General features: G+C 47.7%; 1 protein-coding gene and 1 long non-coding RNA gene across 2 annotated transcripts; one reads left to right on the top strand and one right to left on the bottom strand.

Moving 5' to 3' along the window:
* Window positions 1-1,737: 1,737 nt before the first annotated feature.
* LOC142069753 (uncharacterized) lies at window positions 1,738-10,795 on the bottom strand. The gene is made up of 2 exons (XR_012665707.1): window positions 10,045-10,795; window positions 1,738-2,696 (listed from the first exon to the last, which is right to left on the bottom strand). It is a non-coding gene; the product is annotated as an uncharacterized LOC142069753 (long non-coding RNA).
* Window positions 10,796-10,913: 118 nt separating this feature from the next.
* Window positions 10,914-18,386, top strand: RBM15 (RNA binding motif protein 15). Its single transcript, XM_048826521.2, has one exon. It carries the CDS (start codon window positions 10,986-10,988, stop codon window positions 13,875-13,877), a length of 2,892 nt encoding a protein of 963 aa, XP_048682478.2. The 5' UTR covers window positions 10,914-10,985; the 3' UTR covers window positions 13,878-18,386.
* Window positions 18,387-20,486: the final 2,100 nt, after the last annotated feature.

Genomic DNA, 20,486 nt, shown 5'->3' with positions numbered 1-20,486 from the left:
CCAGTGGACCAAATTTGGTGATGAATCCTGGTCACATGCCACCCGAGGCATGTTGTGCATAAAGAAGACTAACACATTGGAGTTCTTTACCCCTAATTTGAAATCCAGACCCCCCAAATTCAGGAATCCCTGTGTTATAGGATACCAGCTCCTTTGAAAAGAGATGATAAAGATGGGGAGAAATGCCATCCAGTGGACTGTCAGGGAAAAAGAATCTCATTCAGTTCCACCTCTGGTTTCTACTAAGCTGCAGCTGGGGAGCCATTTTATTTCCATGGATACATGACATATGGATTAATGTGGACATTTCGGCCAGAAACACAGTAAGTGACCATCACACTTTCCGCTATTGAGGGCAGAACTGGATATTTCAGACCGTTTAGGACTGATCTGATAGAATTGCTGCTTGATCAAAGACTGGGAGTGGATGTGTCATTACCCGATGAAGTGAGCTGTAGCTCATGAAAGCTTATGCTCAAATAAATTTGTTAGTCTCTAAGGTGCCACAAGTCCTCCTTTTCTTTTTACACAAAGTAAAACTATTTCCCCATTTTATTCCCCCACTCCCCTTACTGTTCCTCACACGTTCTTGTCAACTGCTGGAAATGGCCCACCTTGATTATCACTACAAAAGGTTTCCCCGTCCCCCCCTCTCCTGCTGGTAATAGCTCACCTTACCTGAACGCTCTCATTACAGTGTCTGTGGTAACACCCATTGTTTCATGTTACCTGTGTATATAAAATCTCCCCACTGTATTTTCCACTGAATGCATCCGATGAAGTGAGCTGTAGCTCACAAAAGCTTATGCTCAAATAAATTTGTTAGTCTCTAAGGTGCCACAAGTCCTCCTTTTCTTTTGGCGGATACAGACTAACACGGCTGCTACTCTGAAACCTGCTTTATCAAATGAATTTTCTCCTTTTTTTTCCCCTGGGGATTATGGCAACTTTGCCTTCCCCTTGTTGTGATACACTTTGTTTGCTTGTTTGTACATCAGGTTGACCTGTGAAACAAAACTGGTCAGTTTCACTTTCTGGTTCTCCTGATTAGCCAGCACCCTGCTGTAGTATCTAGAGTTCCAGCATTGGAAGAGAGTGTGGACATTTTAAAATAACTGCAGTATTTCCTTTAACTACTATTAAAGTTTCATTTGGATAGAGCGTCTACAGCCCAAAACGGGGAGTCAGGAGTTCTGAGTTCTGCCCTGGGTCTGCCATAGACTTGCTCTGTGATCGCTAGCAATTCATTTCACCACTTGGTACCTTGCTTTTCATGTCTGTAAAACAGGGAAGATGATACTGGGTCCACCCCCTCAGTGAAGTGCATGGAGATGAAAAACACTCTCTTAAGTATTATTAAGGTGCTCACCGTTCTTTAAGGCTCCCAACATCACAGTGAGATAGATAGGTAACTACTATCAGACTTATTTCACGGGTGGATAAACAGAAAGCTGAGTAGCACTAGGTGAAAAAATGTACGTATTTTCAGGGGGAAAAATTCAAAAGGCTCTCAATACTTTTTTCTATAAGCTTGCACAAAATGCAGAATTTTTCAACAAAACCAAATATTTTCTTTCTTTCTGCTGATGAACAGATTTCAACCAACTCTAGAGTTGAATAGTATTTGGTCAGAGCTTGAGTTTGAAGGATCAATAAACCACCCTTGGTTTCCCTTTGGTTCCTTTCCTTTTTCTCCTCTGACACCATGATAAAAGGAGAGACTCTGCAAAAAGTAGCTTGAATCAAGATTAGGGTGTGTAATTTAAACCTACAAAAGTGAACACTCTGCAAGGCAGATTAAAACAGAACCATCAGCTTTCACTACGCCCTTATCTACATTACAGTTTTGTCAACGCAAGTTACACTGACAATCAAAAACTGGTATAATTACATCGTTTGGGCATGTTCCCACAACACTCCTGGTGGCAGAGCGTATCCACAGTTGGGGCTCTAGCATCGACAGTCAGAGCAGTGCACCGTGGGTAACATCCCATTGTGCTACTCGCCACCTTCTGCAGCTAGGTGTTGTGGGAAGGCGGAGTGGATCCCAGTGCATCATGGGTGCAGGCTCAACGTCCCATGATGCAGTTTTTTCTGTCCCATCATTCCATGAGCTTCTGACTGCGTTTCGCAGCATTTCTCAACAGCCCCTGTTTACTGTATACCCGCCGTCTCTGTCTGAAAGGATGGATCCTACACTGCTCTCTACTGTTGTGGTCACAGTAAAACACATATCACGGATGGTCATGCAGTATATCATGAACTCCCACTCTGAACAGGAATCAGAATTGCCTGACCTGCTGTGTGCGCATCTTCAGGAACACTAGCCTGTACAGAAAGCTGAAGCAGGGACTTTCTTTCCCAGATTCCAGTGGGGGATGTTGAAATGCCACGTGATCTTGGGAGGCTCAGCGTACCCCTTACTCCCATGGCTCATGAAGTCTTAAGCAGGAAACCTGGACAGCAGCAAGGAGTGCTTCAACAATAGGCTGAGCAGGAGCAGAATGACCATAGAATGTGCCTTTGGCAGATTAAAAGTTTGCTGGTGCTGCCTTTATGGCTGGTTAGACCTAAATGAGGAAAATATTCCTATGGTCATAGCAGCCTGCACCTTCCTCTTTGTTGCGCCTTGGTCGCTTCCTTATCTAGCAGAGGCACTCCACCAGTGTATAGGGGGGTTCCCCTGAAGGCCACATCTGCAGAAACACAAGAAACAGAAGCATGACTGTTAGTTCACGCACAGCATTGAATCGTTATAGTAAAATATACCTCTTTTTACATATGAATCGCTTTCTCACTGTCCCTTAGCAATCACACATCTTGGTGAACACCCTAAATGTGGCCCGGGGGGCAGGGATGTTTAGCGTTCAAGATGGGGCAAAGTTTCTCAAACTGGACACTTCTGGGGGTCTGCAAGTGTACTCCAGGGGGTCTGCAGGCCTCGCTGATCAACTCATCCTACTTCCACCCAGTGCCTCCTGCACACTAGGGAACAGCTGTTCAGCAGCGTGCAGGAGGCGCTGGGAGGGAGGGGAAGGGGTGGGGATGGAGCACGCTCAGGGGAAGAGGTGGGGAAGAGGAGGGGCAGGGGTGGAGTGGGAGCAGGAAGAGGTGGGGCCTTGAGGGAAGGGATGGAGTGGGGGTGGGGCCTGAGGCTGAGCAGGGGGTTTGGGGGTCCATGAAAAATTTTAAAATCAAAATGGGGGTCCTTGGGTTGCTAAAGTTTGAGAACCACTGGTGGTTTTTTAAGGGGATCTCTGGAGGCAACTAGGGACAATATTGTAAATTCTGCTACCATTTTCCATAGGCGGGGGTCATTGAAGCCCCCTGAGGGTAAGCAGGGTAAGGTTCCAGGAGGTAAGACTCCTGAGGGTAAGCACGGATGCATCATGCGGCTTCAGTCCCTATGCTGCTCTCCTGTGTGAGGCTTTGGTCCCAGCACATATGATTGCCGATTGGCAAGGGAAAGTTTCCTACAAAGGGGGAAGGAATAAAGCAGCTCTGCCAAGGTACCTTCAGCAAAGGATTGGCTAGTACCTGCAGGAAAGTTTCCTAGAGATCTCGCTGAAGGATGCCCGTGAAATCTGTGTGCATTAACACACTCTTCCGCCGCAGTACTTAGCTACACAAGGGAAGTTGGAGCACACGGAAACTGGTACATTTCTATCCCTTCACCCACTTCTAGAATATACAGAGCAAAAGACAGCTTTACCTCATATAACCGAGCAGCAGCAAAGTATCCACAGAGCTGTTGGCGGCAGAGGTAGAGTTGCAAGCAGAGATAGGGACCAAACTCTGTGAAGGGTAGGGCTTAGCATGGCCCCCCCACCCCCTCGGCAGCATCTCCAGCAGATCCCATTCTGAGGTGCCTGTCTCTCCCCATTCACTGAAGAGGGAGCCTATGCACCTAACTCAGGCTTAGGGGATCCCATTGTTCTTCCAATGATTTTCTAAGCATCTGAAAGTGAGGGCTGGTAACACTACATATTGCCACACCTAAATCCCTGTGTACTGAGACAGAGGGGAGCTGAGACTGGGTCTACTTGGTCCGTATTAAAGGCAGGCAGTACTGCGACTGTAAGAGGGCTGAAAATGGACATGACTCAGGCAAACAGCGCTGAGACCAAAGAGAGGTTGTTCAATTCATACCACAAGCACTGAGATCAGGATGAGGAATGCAGAATAGGCACCATCAGTGCGCGCCAGAGCCTCACCCCCCAAACCAAGGTGGGGAACAGAGAACAAGCAGTCTCACTGCATGCCCTAGACACAGAGCCCTGAGCCTGGGGTGCCCAAATGGGTGTGAGAGACATTCTGGAGCTCCCCTTTCCCCCATGCTCCTGCGGGGGGAGGGAAAGGTGCAGGGTGAGACGAGCGCTATACAAGCTCTAGCAAGTAATGGTGCAGTGATTGGGCACTACTCATGAAGTCTGCCTGCCCATTCTGCGCGTCCATTCGCTTTTCTCTGTCTGCCTTCTCCACAGCTCCAAATGCTTCTCTGAACGTCTGAGCTTTCGCCAAGACAAGTCTCATCTCATCTTCTGGGAGAACCTCATTGCTCATGTTGGCACCAAGTGCCAGCCAGTTCAAGCAATTCTCTGCCTCATTTGTAAGTTTGTGGATTCTACTGCCATGGTTATTGTTTTTCCTCAGAGCCTGGCTGATGCCTGAAGCACCATAGAAGACCAATGTTCAATTCCCTGTTCTGCCACTGATTTCCTGTGTGAACTCAGACAAATCATTTAGCCTTTCTGTTTTCCTTTCTGTAAAGTGGGGCTAATAGCATTGTCCAGCTCACAGGGGTATTGTGATGATTAATGCATTAAAGTCTGTGAAGCATTTTGAGTTCTACTGATGAAAAATGCTATTTCAGAGCAAGGTATTAGTATCAGAGTAACAGCCGGGTTAGTCTGTATCCACAAAAAGAACAGGAGGACTTGTGGCACCTTAGAGATTAACAAATTTATTAGAGCATCAGCTTTCGTGGGCTACAGCTCACTTCATCGGATGCATTGAATGGAACAGATTCACAGAGCCAGAAGAGTACCCAGAAGTCACCTACTACAGGACAGGCCCAACAAAGAAAATAACAGAACGCCACCAGCCATCACCTTCAGCCCCCAACTAAAACCCCTCCAACGCATTATTAAGGATCTACAACCTATCCTAAAGGATGACCCAACACTCTCACAAGTCTTGGGAGACAGGCCAGTCCTTGCCTACAGACAGCCCCGCAACCTGAAGCAAATACTCACCAACAACCACATACCACACAACAGAACCACTAACCCAGGAACTTATCCTTGCAACAAAGCCCGTTGCCAATTGTGCCCACATATCTATTCAGGGGACACCATCACAGGGCCTAATAACATCAGCCACACTATCAGAGGCTCGTTCACCTGCACATCCACCAATGTGATATATGCCATCATGTGCCAGCAATGCCCCTCTGCCATGTACATTGGTCAAACTGGACAGTCTCTACGTAAAAGAATAAATGGACACAAATCAGATGTCAAGAATTATAACATTCATAAACCAGTCGGAGAACACTTCAATCTCTCTGGTCACGCAATCACAGACATGAAGGTCGCTATCTTAAAACAAAAAAACTTCAAATCCAGACTCCAGCGAGAAACTGCTGAATTGGAATTCATTTGCAAATTGGATACTATTAATTTAGGCTTAAATAGAGACTGGGAGTGGCTAAGTCATTATGCAAGGTAGCCTGTTTCTTCTTGTTTTTTCCTACCCCCCCCCCAGATGTTCTGGTTTAACTTGGATTTAAACTTGGAGAGTGGTCAGTTTAGATGAGCTATTACCAGCAGGAGAGTGAGTTTGTGTGTGTATGGGGGTGGGGGGGATGTGAGAAAACCTTGATCTATGCAGGAAATAGCCCGACTTGATTATGTAAAGAGTTGTCACTTTGGATGGGCTAGCACTAGCAGGAGAGTGAATTTGTGTGGGGGGTGGAGGGTGAGAATACCTGGATTTGTGCTGGAAATGGCCCACCTGTTGATCACTTTAGATAAGCTATTACCAGCAGGACAGTGGGGTGGGAGGAGGTATTGTTTCATATTCTCTGTGTGTATATAAAGTCTGCTGCAGTTTCCACGGTAAACATCTGATGAAGTGAGCTGTAGCTCACGAAAGCTCATGCTCAAATAAATTGGTTAGTCTCTAAGGTGCCACAAGTACTCCTTTTCTTTTAGACCTAAAAGTTGCAATTCTTCAACAAAAAAACTTCAAAAACAGACTCCAACGGGAGACTGCTGAATTGGAATTAATTTGCAAACTGGATACAATTAACTTAGGCTTGAATAGAGACTGGGAGTGGATGGGTCATTACACAAAGTAAAACTATTTCCCCATGTTTATTCCCCACTCCCCCCTCCCTCACTGTTCCTCAGACATTCTTGTCAACTGCTGGAAATGGCCCACCTTGATTATCACTACAAAAGATTCCCCCCCCACCACCCCCGCTCTCCTGCTGGTAATAGCTCACCTTAAGTGATCACTCTCCTTACAGTGTGTATGGTAACACCCATTGTTTCATGTTCTCTATGTATATAAATCTCCCCACTGTATTTTCCACTGAATGCATCCGATGAAGTGAGCTGTAGCTCACGAAAGCTTATGCTCAAATAAATTTGTTAGTCTCTAAGGTGCCACAAGTCCTCCTTTTCATTTTGCAAATACAGACTAACACGGCTGCTACTCTGAAACCTTAATCAAAGAATCACAGAATATCAGGTTGGAAGGGACCTTAGGAGGTCATCTAGTCCAACACCCTGTCAAAGCAGGACCAGTCCCCAACTAAATCATCCCAGCTAGGGCTTTGTCAAGCCTGATCTTAAAAACTTCAAAGGAAGGAGATTCCACCACCTCCCTAGGTAACGCATTCCAGTGCTTCACCACCCTCCTAGTGAAAAAGTTTTTCCTAATATCCAACCTAAACCTCCCCCACTGCAACTTGAGACCATTACTCCTTGTTCTGTCATCAGCTACCACTGAGAACAGTCTAGATCCATCCTCTTTGGAACTCCCTTTCAGGTAGTTGAAAGCAGCTATCAAATCCTGCCTCATTCTTCTCTTCCACAGACTAAACAATCCCAGTTCCCTCAGCCTCTCCTCATAAGTCATGTGTTCCAGTCCCCTCATCATTTTTGTTGCCCTCCGTGGGACGCTTTCCAATTTTTCCACATCCTTCTTCTAGTGTGGGGCCCAAAACTGAACACAGTACTCCAGATGAGGCCTCACCAATGTCGAATAGAAGGGAACGATCACGTCCCTCGATCTGCTGGCAATGCCTTTACTTATACATCCCAAAATGCCATTGGCCTTCTTGGCAACAAGGGCACACTGTTGACTCATATCCAGCTTCTCGTCCACTGTAACCCCTGTCCTTTTCTGCAGAACTGCTGCCGAGCCATTCGGTCCCTAGTCTGCAGCAGTGCATGGGATTCTTCCATCCTAAGTGCAGGACTCTGCACTTGTTCTTGTTGAACCTCATCAGATTTCTTTTGGCCCAGTCCTCTAATTTGTCTAGGTCCCTCTGTATCCTATCCCTACCCTCCAGCGTATCTACCTCTCCTCCCAGTTGAGTGTCATCTGCAAACTTGCTCAGGATGCAATCCATGCCATCCTCCAGATCATTAATGAAGATATTGAACAAAACCGGCCCCAGGACCAACCTTTGGGGCACTCCGCTTTATACCGGCTGCCAACTAGACATGGAGCCATTGATCACTACCTGTTGAGCCCGACAATCTAGCCAGCTTTCTATCCACCTTGTAGTCCATTCATCCAGCCCATACGTCTTTAACTTGCTGGCAAGAATACTGTGGGAGACGGTGTCAAAAGCTTTGCTAAAGTCAAGGAACAACATGTCCACTGCTTTCCCCTCATCCACAGAGCCAGTTATCTCGACATAGAAGGCAATTAGATTAGTGAGGCATGACTTGCCCTTGGTGAATCCATGCTGACTGTTCCTGATCACTTTCCTCTCCTCAAAGTGCTTCAGAATTGATTCCTTGAGGACCTGCTCCATGATTTTTCCAGGGACTGAGTTGAGGCTGACTGGCCTGTAGTTCCCTGGATCCTCCTTCTTCCCTTTTTAAAAGATGGGCACTACATTAGCCTTCTCTGTATGTGTATATATATATCTTCTTACGATATGTTCCATTCTATGCATCCAATGAAGTGGGCTGTAGCTTATGCTCAAATAAATTTGTTCGTCTCTAAGGTGCCACAAGGACTCCTGTTCTTTTTAGGCATTGGTATGTGTTGCATGCAGGAGATGCAGTCCCCAGCACAGGAGAATAGCAGTAGTTCCACTGTATTCAGTCCCTTAGCTGGGGGTGGGGGCGGGGGAGGGGCAGGATTAGGAAAATTAAGATGCAAATATATTAATAATTATACTGTAGCTGTGACTTAATTATTCACTCTTTTTCTTCCCCTTAGGTTGTTTCTAACGTTGGCTATTATAACTGGCAGAAGAATTGTGCGGGTCCCCTCAATAAAGTTTAGTAAGGGAGAGCGTATCTGTAGCAAGCTACTTGAGTTAATAATCCCCCGTTAATACTGCCCTCTCTGGTTAGTGATGTTTTTAAGAGAGTTGAGGAACCAGCTGCTGCAATCCCTTAAAAAGGCAGCAATTAAAGGAGGAGGAAAATCAGCCCATTCATCCAGATCTGCCTCTCGTCTCACATTTGGAGGACGATGCCATTTGAAGGAAGAGGATTTGGCAATCGGGGTTTTAAAAAGACACTTAGAATCTTGCGCCCTTAAAAAGAAAACCTCACTCATTTCATTGTATCTGCTCTCCAGAGACATGGAAAGTAGAGACGGATGGTGCTTTTGTGGTTAAGGCATAGAGCTGAAAGCTAGAGTTTGGCTCCTGTCTCTGCTACAGACTCTCTATGGGGCCCTAGAATGAGTTGCTTAATTTCCCTGGGTGTAATCCAAAACCCATTTCAACTTCAATTAGTGGAAATTCTGACTGAATTCAGTGGTCTTTAGATCAGGGGCTCTGTGCCTCAGCTCCCACTCATCTGCTTGGAGCTTGTATACTTTTTTCCCACCCTATCTTGCTTGTTTATTGTTAGCCCTTCAGGGCAGGGACTGAATCCACTGGTGGGAAAAAAATTAGGTTTGACAAATCTCCCACTTTAAAAAATTTTGAATGAAAAACAATGGGCAATTCTCGAAATGATCGGTTTGGATGTCTGCAAAACAAAAATATCATTTTACTAGTTCGAAGGGATATTTTATTTCAAAATTTTAGTTAATTCATGCAAATGAAAAGGTCAGACCTGATCCTCTTTTCTCAATTGGTTTTCCCCCCCCACAAATTATCAAACCAATCTGGGATTTTTCCCCCAGAGTACAGGAACGTGATCTGGGTTTTTTTCGCAGATTATCAAACCCAATATGGGTGTATTATTGGATCCAATCCAAATGTTTTCCTCAGATTATCAGACCGATCCTGTTTCCCATCCCCCCCTCCATATTATCAGACCCAGTCCTGAGCTATCACTGAATTATAGGACCCAAACGCATTTTGTCCCCAGATCATCGGACCTGAGCCCAGGTGTTCCCAAGGATTATCGGACCCGAATTTGGGTTTCCCCCCCATATTATCAGATGGATCCTGCACCCCTCCCCCGCCAATTATTAGACATGATCTTCTTTTTCCTAGATTACTGACTGGGCCTGATCCCAGGATCTCGCACATTACTGCACCTGGTGCCAGGATTTCTTCTGGATTTCCCAGTCCTAAACTTTCCCCCTCCCCCGGATTACCGGGCCCGCTCCTGAGCTCTCCCCCTCCCCCGGATCACCGGGCCCGCTCCTGAGTTTTCCCCCTCGACCGGATCACCGGGCCCGATCCTGAGCTCCCCCCCCTACCCCGGATCACCGGGCCCGATCCCGAGCTCTCCCCGGATCACCGGGCCCGATCCTGAGCTCTCCCCGGCTCGGGAACGTTTTCGAAATTTTGACTTTTCGTCTGATTGGGGGAAAAATGTGAAAATCTGGAACCGTGCCCGGGGCTGAGGGTGGGAGGCAGACACCCAGTTCCCGCCCCGCCCCGCTCCAGCGCCGGCAGCGGGCATGAGGCGGCCGGCAGGGCCGGGCACAGCAAGCAACACGTGCGTGCGCTCCCCTTCCTGACTGCCAGCCCCAGCGTGACTGACATCTCCCACAGCCTATCCGTGGGGCGCGCTAGTCTTTCCCATCCAATCAGATGGCGAGGGAAGATTTCAACCGACCAATGATGACCTTGGGGCGGGACAAGCTGCGACCCGCGCTGAGCCGGGAGAGACGTGGACTGCATCCTACCATATCGCTAGGGAAAGGCTTCCCGTGACCAATGAGAGCGGGGGGGGCGGGATCACGGTGGCTCGCGACGAATCGTTAAGATTGAAGGAACCCTCATCTAATTAAATGTTAAGGGTGAAGGGTCTCTGACCAATGGGAAATGGCGGGGCGGGATGTCGGTGGCACAAGTAGAACCGTTAGAAATGTCAGATAGCTCCACCAATCATAGAAAAGAGACTCTGCCACCTGACCGAGGCGCGTGAAAGAGTCGGGCAGCGGGAGCGCGAGAACCGTTAGGATTGACAGATACATGGTCTAATCAGAACGCTGCGATTCCACAGCTGTCCAATAAGAGCCTTCGAGGTGGGCCGTCCGCCAGAGAGCCCCGAGAGCGCGAGAATCGGCGACGAGAGACAGACCTCCCCGCCAATCACCACCTCAGCGTGCTGCGGCAGGGTGGGCCTTCCGCTGGCGAACCTTGGGAACGCCCGGGCCGCTGATCGCTGACAGACTCACTCTCCAATGAGGGGGGCGGGTGTTGATTTAACTGCCCAATGGGGGCGAGGTGGGCGGGGCCCATTTCCGCGGCGGGGTCCAAGATGGCGGCGGGTGTGTGAGCGCGGCGGTTAGTCAGGGAACCCGTCCCGGAGCTGCTTGCCGCCATGAAGGGCAAGGAGCGCTCCCCGGCCAAGGCCAAACGGTCCCGGGGCGGCGGCGGCGAGGACTCGGCCTCCTCCTCGTCTTCGGCCCGGGCCGAGCGCAGCAGCAAGAAGCCCGGCGGCTCCGGCGCGGGCGGCAGCAACGGGGGGAAAGCGGCGGGCGGCTCCGGCGAGGGCAGCAGCAGCAGCAGCCGGCGGGGCCTGCACCTGGACAAGGCCAGCCGGGGCGGCAGCCGCGAGTACGAGTCGGGGGCGGCGGCGGCCAGCTCCGGCGGCGGCCGCCACGGCTACAGCGGCAGCAAGAACGCGGAGTCGTCCCGCAGCGGCGGCGGCGGCGGCAGCCGGGGCGGCGGGGGTGAGTCCCGGGCGCCGCCGGCCCCCTCCTCCTCCTCGTCGGAGGCGGCCGGGGCGGGCGGCGGGAGCGGCGAGTACAAGACGCTGAAGATCAGCGAGCTGGGCTCGGCGCTGAGCGACGAGGCGGTGGAGGACGGGCTTTTCCACGAGTTCAAGCGCTTCGGCGACGTGAGCGTCAAGATCAGCCGCCTCCCGCCGGGCACCGGCGCCAGCGACGAGCGGGTGGCTTTCGTCAACTTCCGCCGGCCGGAGGACGCCCGCGCCGCCAAGCACGCCCGCGGCCGCCTGGTGCTCTACGACCGGCCGCTCAAGATCGAAGCCGTCTACGTCGGGGGCAGCAGCCGGCGCCGCAGCAGCCGCTCCCCGGCCCTGCTGGACAAGGATTCCCATTCGCCCTACGGGGCCGCGGCCGTGGGCGTGGCGGCTGCCGCGGCCGCCGCTGTCAGGCACCCCCCGGCCGGAGCCACCCAGAGGGCGCTGTCGCCGGCGGGTGGAGGAGGGGGCCTGGGCTACAGGGACTACCGGCTACAGCAACTCGCTCTGGGCCGCCTGCCCCCGCCACCTCCCCTGCCTCGGGAGCTGGAGAGGGAGCGGGACTACGGGGCTTTCTATGATACCCGTGTGCGGCCAGCCTATGGGCTGGAGCGAGTGGCTGGAGTGGCAGCGGCTGGGGGCTTCCGAGGAGGAGGGGGAGGTGCTGGCGTTGCTGGCGAGGAGGAGATCAGTCCTGAGGATGATCAGAGAGCCAACCGCACTTTGTTCCTGGGCAACCTAGACATCACGGTGAGCGAGTCGGACCTGCGCCGGGCCTTTGACCGCTTCGGGGTCATCACAGAAGTGGACATCAAGCGTCCGGGTCGTGGCCAGACCAGCACCTATGGCTTCCTCAAATTTGAGAATCTGGACATGGCACACCGGGCCAAGCTAGCCATGTCTGGAAAGGTGCTGCTGCGCAACCCTATCAAAATTGGTTATGGCAAAGCCACTCCTACCACCAGGCTTTGGGTGGGTGGGCTTGGGCCCTGGGTGCCACTGGCCGCTCTGGCGAGGGAGTTTGACCGTTTTGGCACCATTCGCACTATTGACTATCGTAAAGGTGACTCATGGGCTTACATCCAGTATGAGAGCCTGGACGCAGCACAGGCCGCTTGTGCCCATATGCGTGGCTTCCCTTTGGGTGGGCCAGACCGGCGCCTCCGAGTGGACTTTGCTGACACTGAGCATCGCTACCAGCAACCCTACTTGCAGCCGCTAACCCTACCACCGCCTGCCCACTATGAGCTAGTAGCAGAGGCAGCTGCCTTTGGGGCTCACCGTGGAGCTCCCCCAGACCCACTTCGGGGGGCACGGGACAGGACACCACCACTGCTCTATAGAGACCGCGACAGAGATCTCTATCCTGAGGCAGAGTGGGTGCCACCACCACCTCCTGTACGGGACAGGAGCAATCGAGCAGCTGCCTACGACCCACTGGAAAGTCTGGAGCGCCGGCGGGATGGCTGGTCCCTGGAGCGGGACCGAGGAGAGAGGGAGCTGGGCGGTGGCAGCAGCAGCAGGGACCAACCCAGGAAGCGAAGATTGGCAGAGGACGGTGGCCGGCACTTAGACCGCTCTCCAGATAGCGAGCGTTCATCTGTGTCCCGTAAGCGACATTGTTTGGCCACGGCCTCTCCCCAAGATCGCAGTCCTGATCTTGGTGGGAGCAGGGAGCGCTACGCTAGCGACACAGAACGCTTATCCTCCCGTTTGCTCCTGCTGGAGCGGCCGTCACCTGTCCGGGAGCCACGCAGGGGCAGTCTTGAAAGAGGTCCGAATGAAAAGCGTGACCGCAAAAACTCTGCTGAAAGAGAGAGGAAGCACCGCACCTCCACAGCAGCTGCTGCCCAGGAATGCAAGAGCCCAGCCAAAAAGGACGAGCGTACCACGGAAGGGGGCAGTGGTGGAGGGTCCCGGCTTAAACCTCCACCCCAGAAGCAGCAGCAGCAAGATGGAACGTCACAGGCTGGCGGGTCCCCCAAACTATGCCTGGCTTGGCAGGGGATGCTCCTGTTGAAGAATAGCAACTTCCCGTCCAACATGCACCTGCTTCAGGGGGACCTCAGTGTAGCTAGCAGCCTCCTGGTGGAGGGAGCAACTGGTGGTAAAGTAGCCCAGCTCAAGATCACCCAGCGTCTCCGCCTGGACCAGCCCAAGCTGGATGAGGTCACCCGTCGTATTAAAGTGGCAGGGCCCAATGGTTATGCCATCCTCTTGGCTGTGCCTGGCACCTCGGACAACCGCTCCTCATCTGGGGCCAGTGATGCTGCCACCACCTCCACACAGAGGCCGCTCAGGAACCTCGTGTCCTATCTAAAGCAAAAGCAGGCTGCCGGAGTGATCAGCCTCCCTGTGGGGGGCAACAAAGACAAGGAGAACAGCGGGGTCCTGCACGCCTTCCCACCCTGCGACTTCTCCCAGCAGTTCCTGGACTCCACAGCCAAGGCCCTGGCCAAATCAGAGGACGACTATCTGGTCATGATCATTGTCCGTGGTGCATCCTAAAGCCCTTGTGTTTTCTGTACCCAACCCTGCCTATTTCTCCTCCACACAGCCCTTCCAGTGTGTGCCAGGTGCTATGGGATACAGCCTTAGCAAGCCCCACAATTATTTTTAATTAGATCTTTATTTGTAGCCAATTTTCCCCGCCTGTTTTTCTGTAACTACATTTTTCTATAGTTAGAAGCCAAGGAGGTTTAGCCTTTAGCCTGAGTAGGATATTTTGAGGATCCCTTATCAGTGAGGGTAGCAGGGAGGTTAAGCCTGCTTCAACTAAAAATGAAAAATTCCCACTTTTTTTTAATTTTAACTTTTGTTCTTTTTTCATTTGATTTTTTTTTTTAAAAAGCAGGTTTAAAAACTCCTCTAGAATTACAAACTTAAAAGACCAGATTTAAAGCACTAAGTCGTTTAAACAGACCAGATAGTGGACTGGCATCGACTCATTCTGAGTCTTTGAAATTCTGGGAAGGCCTTAGACCAGTAGCCCTAAGTTAAATAAGTCCTTTATCAGGAACCTGAATGGTTTCACTTTGAGTTGACTGACTCAAGGTTGATTTCTTTAGGTGACTAGCACCTCATCTTGTGGTACACTGGAGCTCAAACATTGAATTCCTTAGTAGGTATTGATTTGAGGATTTCAGCCAGTCCACAGAAATGCATGCCCAGAAGGTGTGCTTTTAACAGGCGTGTTCCTGCTGTTCTGAGTTCCATTGTATCCCATATGTGCACTTTGGGTTTGTAGCAGTAACAGCATTTTGGTAAATAGGTGAGGACTTTGTCACAAACCTTGAATGTCTTGTACTTACTATTGTATGCAAGAAACAAGTAGGTGCTTTAAGAACAGCTAATCATTTGATGGGTTTTTGTTGTTGTTTTTACTGCCTTTTTCAGAGTTGCAGGTACAGTGGATTCCACAATGCAGACTCCAAACAAGTATACTTTTCAGAGAGGGCTTTTAATTCTGTGAAAATTAAACTATGTAAAGTTCTCATCACCATTTTATCTCTTTGTTAATAGAAAGAAACTGCTGTCTGTCTTCTGAGGACTTCTTTTAGATACTGTACAATGGGCCTTACGTGAGGTTTCATAGTCATAGGGCCTGCAGTGTTTTTTATCATCTTGGCAGAATATTAAAAGTTCTCCAAAATGTTGAAAAAGCAGTTCACCTTGTTCAGCCAACCTAGTTCATTTCATTTTTCTCTATGCTTTTTCCCCTTATTATCGTGTTAAAACCTAGAAAAAAACCAGATATCAAAACATTTTAAAGCCCCCAACTTAGCTAGTCCCCAAATGAAGTGTAAATATGAATATACTTATTTACACTGTACAAACCTCTTTGTAGAAACAAGAACATGATCTTTCACTTTTTTTGCCTAGGTTTATCCTATGGTTTTTGAAATGTGGCTGTGTAAAAGTGACACTGTCTTCTTATTCAGACCCTGTAGTGTGTTCATTGTTCTCTACTGACTAAAACTAGTTTTAGCTACTCCTTACTTTTTTCTAAACTAAAATTACAAACCTCATTTAATACTCCAGGACTTCTGGATTGTCCTTCAGCATGAACGTAATAGGCTTATAGAAGGCAGAATGCAGCTGTTTGTCTTGCTATTAACAATGAAAACTGTGATATTTTTGGAAATGGCACCAATTACATAAAGGATGCTCCATATGTTTTAGGTAATACAGCATATTCACCACTTGTGATAAACAATGTTTGATTTAGCAGGTGTCTATGTTGCATATTATCATGTAATTCATCACAGATGCTGTGTTGCCTATTTCACTGTATTTTAAGCATTTGTTGCATTTACAGTGAGTTTCCTCATTGTATTTGTGATACAGGAGGAAGTTAGAATCACTTTAAAGTACTGGGCTAATTACTCTTAGGGTTTTAAAGATCACCTATCCAACGTTACCACTGGGAATTCAAAAATGTGTAATACTAGCAGTAAGCTTGTTTGTATTCAATATTTAAACTTGCCAAGAGCAGTGTTTGTTACTGTCAGATGCAACAAAACACCTGTTAGTGTGGGAGTGTTTTTTTTTTGTTGTTCTTTTTTTTAAAGAAACCAACAAAACTTGGGGTCAAAGTACACTTATCAGCAAATCTCTGACAACTAACACTTAGGAAAGTCCTCCCAGGAAAGAGCAATCTAGATGCACTGTCCTTTTTCCTTGAAAATTATGCAGTCATGTTTGTTATCTCTGGCCTCTGAGCTTGAGATGTACTATACTGAATATTAATATGGATTAGACAAGACTGTACTTCAAACTCCAGGTTTCTTGGTTTCTTATTTAATGAGGTATCTGCTTCTGTTAAATCTGTTAAATGCTGTTCTGTTTTGCAAACAAGGATTTGAACACCCTTTATGGATACATAAAGTCAAAACAAGTAACTGGCAACATTTTGACCCAGCACTTAGCCACAGGCTGCATCGATTCTAATACAGCTCTTTTGGCTGTATTTTCCCTTATGCTATAGAAGCGCACAGCATTGGAGTAACTGTCCACTTAAACCTCCTTTGCCAGGGCTGATTGCTAGCAGAAGTCCATATTTAATGCCACTTCTGTATAGAGCAAAACAGATGTAGCAGAGTTACATTTTCTGGTTATATTTGTCATTATGTGGCTCTAGTAAGAGCTCAGTATCTCTTCTAATGCTGTGTGCAGCTGATGTTCCTATATTTCATTAGTTACAATGTACTGAATTAGCGTGGAAAAGGGATGTCCCTTTCCTGAATCATCATTTCATAGTGTGCTTTATGCTTTGGGGAAAGAACCTCAAGTGACTCATACTTTTGTTAATATTTGCGATTTTTACAAATCGCAAACTTTATACAACTCTCTTGGCTGTTAGCCAACGGCTTTGTTTGCTTGAATCTAGTGTACAGTCTGTTTGCTGGCAGCTGTGGTGTGAATCTCAAGGCTACCTCAAACTATTGCAAGGTATAGACTCCTGTGGTTTAGACAGTGATGTCACCCTTGCAAGGATCGCAGAGGAGAGACGAGAAGTACACGCAACACAGACAAATAGGTCTTAAACCTTTTTAAAGAAGTATGAGTTCAGTTAGAGGTCTCTTCTTGCCAATAGTGGTTGAAGGTATTTTGGAGGCAGCCTCCTATGGAGGGCAGAGAAGAGAGAACACAAGTTCTTTGCGTAGCTTAAGGAACCATCTAGCTGATGTTAGCTGTGGTGTGTAGGGCTTTGAGTATTAGTGGGGAGTGGAGAACAAAATGGGGGGGTGAGGGTCTAAAGACTTCTGAGGTTTTGAGTGAAGGCTGCTGGGGACATCCTTTCCCAATTCAGTGTTGACAGCAGTGCTTATCGGGAGCCTGCTAAGAGCCTGCTATGAAAAGAAGCCAGACTTGAAGAAATCATTGCCATGTAACTAGAGGATTTGGGATTCTTTCCCCCTGCCTCCCATTCTTAATGACTTTCTACAAATAAAAACCAAGGACAGCGACTCCAATGAATCATTAAACTTGATATAAAAGTAGTCTTTGTGTAGACTTAAGCAAAGCAAACCGTATCGTTTTGAAAATGTTAAATGAATTTAACTCCATGCAGTTCTAATTGTATGAAAATGATGGATTAGAAATACTACTTGAATAGTAACATCTTAAGTTTTGTTTATTAGGTGGCATCCTTGATTTGACCTCTTTGCTACAATAATGGAGTTGCATCCTGCTGTTGGAATTATACAGCAAAATGAGAAGATGTCAACTTGTAACACTATATTTCATGTTTTTGTTGAGAAGTTGCCTTCAGGAAATGTCCTTTGAGGAAAATCAAGTGAATTATAAACCATTCAGTTGGTTTTCCTCATGGCTGATTTTTGACATGTTGCGTTACCTGTTAGAAACCTGTTGAATATCTTCAATCCTGTATATCTTCAATCCTGTAAACCTGGTTTAACAGCAGTCCAAAAAACCTGCACTACTTGTTATGCATCTATACATAGAAAGTGACTTCATTTCAAGGTTTTGTGCCGGTGGGTGGTATTGGTGCTTTTCCAAGTCCAAGTAGAATACTTAGAAAGGCCTTGTAGTTCTTTATGTTCATATGTATAGTGTGGGGAGGGGAAAACCTGTTGTTGTTTCAGTACAAACGTTTACCTTTTCTTTCCTCCTGCAAGCAAAGCTGGCGGACTGTGGAAGATAACATGGGATTCCAAGCTCTAATGGACCTTTGCAAAGAGAAGTTGTTGCTCGTGTGGAATTTACATGGGCCTCTTGGTGGAAGAAAGCTTATCTGTTTAGTATTTGTGCATTTTACTAAAATGGCAGCTTAAAAAAAAAAAGTTGTGTATCTGCTATTGTGATGCCAATGCCCGTGTTTTAAAGTGGAAAAATGACCTCTTTGCTTTGTGCTGTGTACACAAGATTTCTGGAAAAGTAAAGGAATACCCTTTTTATGGCTCACACAGCTTAAAAGTAGCTGTCACTCAAACATGCGCTCACAGTTGAGCTGATTTTGTTTCATTCTAAATAAATTGTTTCTTTTGAGGAAAATGTTTTTCTGCCTGGAAGTGAATTGACGACAAACCTTTGACCCCTTTGTTTGCAGCTAAGGGGTACTTGCTGCTGCTGCTCAGTTGTTGATCTGATAGTTGTGGGTCTTGAGCAAGAAGCAGGGAGACCATCACTTTCATATTGACCAGCCTGTTGTATCAGATCTGAAGAATCTAGTTCATTGTGTTGCTGTGGCACCTCCCTTTGATTGCAATGAAGGGGGTCATTTGCTGCTAACTCCTCATCTTTACGAGGAAACGGTGCTGATGCGGGCATGCAAGAAGCAGGGAAAACACCATAAAAGCCTCAGAACAGTGTGCAAGTCTGGGGCTTCGCTGGTTTGAAGAGCTGGAGTTCCTGAATTTTAAGTTTCTGATTTATTTTGTTCACCCAACTTGTTTGGCTTTAGTTTTGATTTTTTTTTTTAATTTGAAGAAAAAGTTTGAAATTGCTTTGAATCATGCACGTAAACCTTTGCACCAAATTGCCAAAAGAAAAGAAAAATGAGTCTCATTAAAAAGTGTTAAATGTTAATAAAACCTTTCCTGACACACTTTGAGGAGCTCCTCCATCTCCAGGGGCTTGTCACCAGAGTTATGCAGTGATGGGTTTAGTTCTGAATGGATGAAGAATTCCAGAGAGCTAGCGTTTGTAATTAAAACGTTTGCATTGGTATCAGTGCCTTATTTTGGCCGGTTTTGAAGCAAATGTTCCACACGCCTCGGATGTGCATGCACCCTGATCGTTTCATAGGTACGACTGCACATTTGCTTGCAGTCACCTCAGTTTGTAGTACAGATTGAGAGGAAAATATGGAGGCACCTTTGAAAAAATTGTATGCTGTAGTTCCTGCATTATCCTGTACGGGGGCTCCTGAGCTTTGGAAGGCTGTTCCAGTACAGGAGTACAACTCCGTGTTTGCTGCAGGAGACTTCGGGGCATTTGACAACACCAGAGCTCAAGAGGAAGCTAACACTGCTGCATCGTTGGCTTCAGAAACCTCTCGTGTTATATTTGCCAGTCTTTGTTAGAATTAACTAGTCGCTGTGTGACATGCAGATGAAGACACCTTGAGATGCGAGCTTGCTCTGGTTGCCTTGAAATCGTAATCTACTGTGGATAAAGAACCCTAGTCCTGTCCTTCATCCATGCAGGATGATTGCTAGGCAACAGGTCCTTATCAACAAAGGATGCCATGATTTTGTTCTGCAAGGTGTCCGTTCCCGTGGCAAACAGCTGTATAAATCTCTTATAAACAGGTAAGGGGGTTTTAAAGGTCAAACTGAATTGTGATTTATAGGGAGAAGGTTTTATTGATTTAAGTGGCTTTTTTTTTTTTTGTTTGTTTATCCTCCACCCCTGAGGATACCTACTAATTTTTACTAACGTGTTCACTCCAGATCAAAGAGCCATGACCACCAATCTTTGGGGACTGGACTGTACTCTTCAGTACCACTCAATGCTACTTTTTAGTTTGGTCCTGGGAGTTCATGTTAAAGGCTGCAAAGCACCTCTAGCAACTGGAGGTGCAAGACACTGGTCTCATGAATAAAACCTCCAGTTTTCTGGCAGCATAGTGTATGTCTACACCTCAAAAATAAAACCTGTGGCAATGAGTTTTGGAGCCCAGGTCTGCAGACTGGGGCTTTTGCTACAGGGCTAAAAATAGCAGCGTGGCTGTTTCTGTTTAACCTAGAGCTTGGCCTCTGAAGCCTGGTGGGGGTGATGGGTTTCAGTGTCCGAGGGGGAATGTGCATGCCCTGTAGTGTGAACCCAGGTCTGTAGACCCAAGCTCTGAGACTTGCTATCATGGGTCTTTTTTTGCAGCATAGACCTACCTCTTATCCTTCACCTAATGCTTGAATGAAAACACTGACTTAACCCACAGTGCTACTTAATTTGTGTGCGTGTGTATGTGGAGCTGGCACTAGGCATAAGCAGACTAAGCAACTGCTTAGGGCTTCAAGCAGCTCAAGGGGCCCCCTATTAATTTTTAGTATATGTTGTGACGGGGTGGGAAATATTCCTGCTTAGGGCCCCCAATGGGCTAACGCTGGCATGGGGAGTGTGTGTTTGTGTATATTGGTACACTGACGACTG

Source organism: Caretta caretta, chromosome 21 (assembly GCF_965140235.1).
Source record: "Caretta caretta isolate rCarCar2 chromosome 21, rCarCar1.hap1, whole genome shotgun sequence".
Classification (NCBI taxonomy): Eukaryota; Metazoa; Chordata; order Testudines; family Cheloniidae; genus Caretta; species Caretta caretta.
Note: the sequence above shows the minus strand (reverse complement) of the source record. Positions and strands in the feature narration are given on the sequence as shown.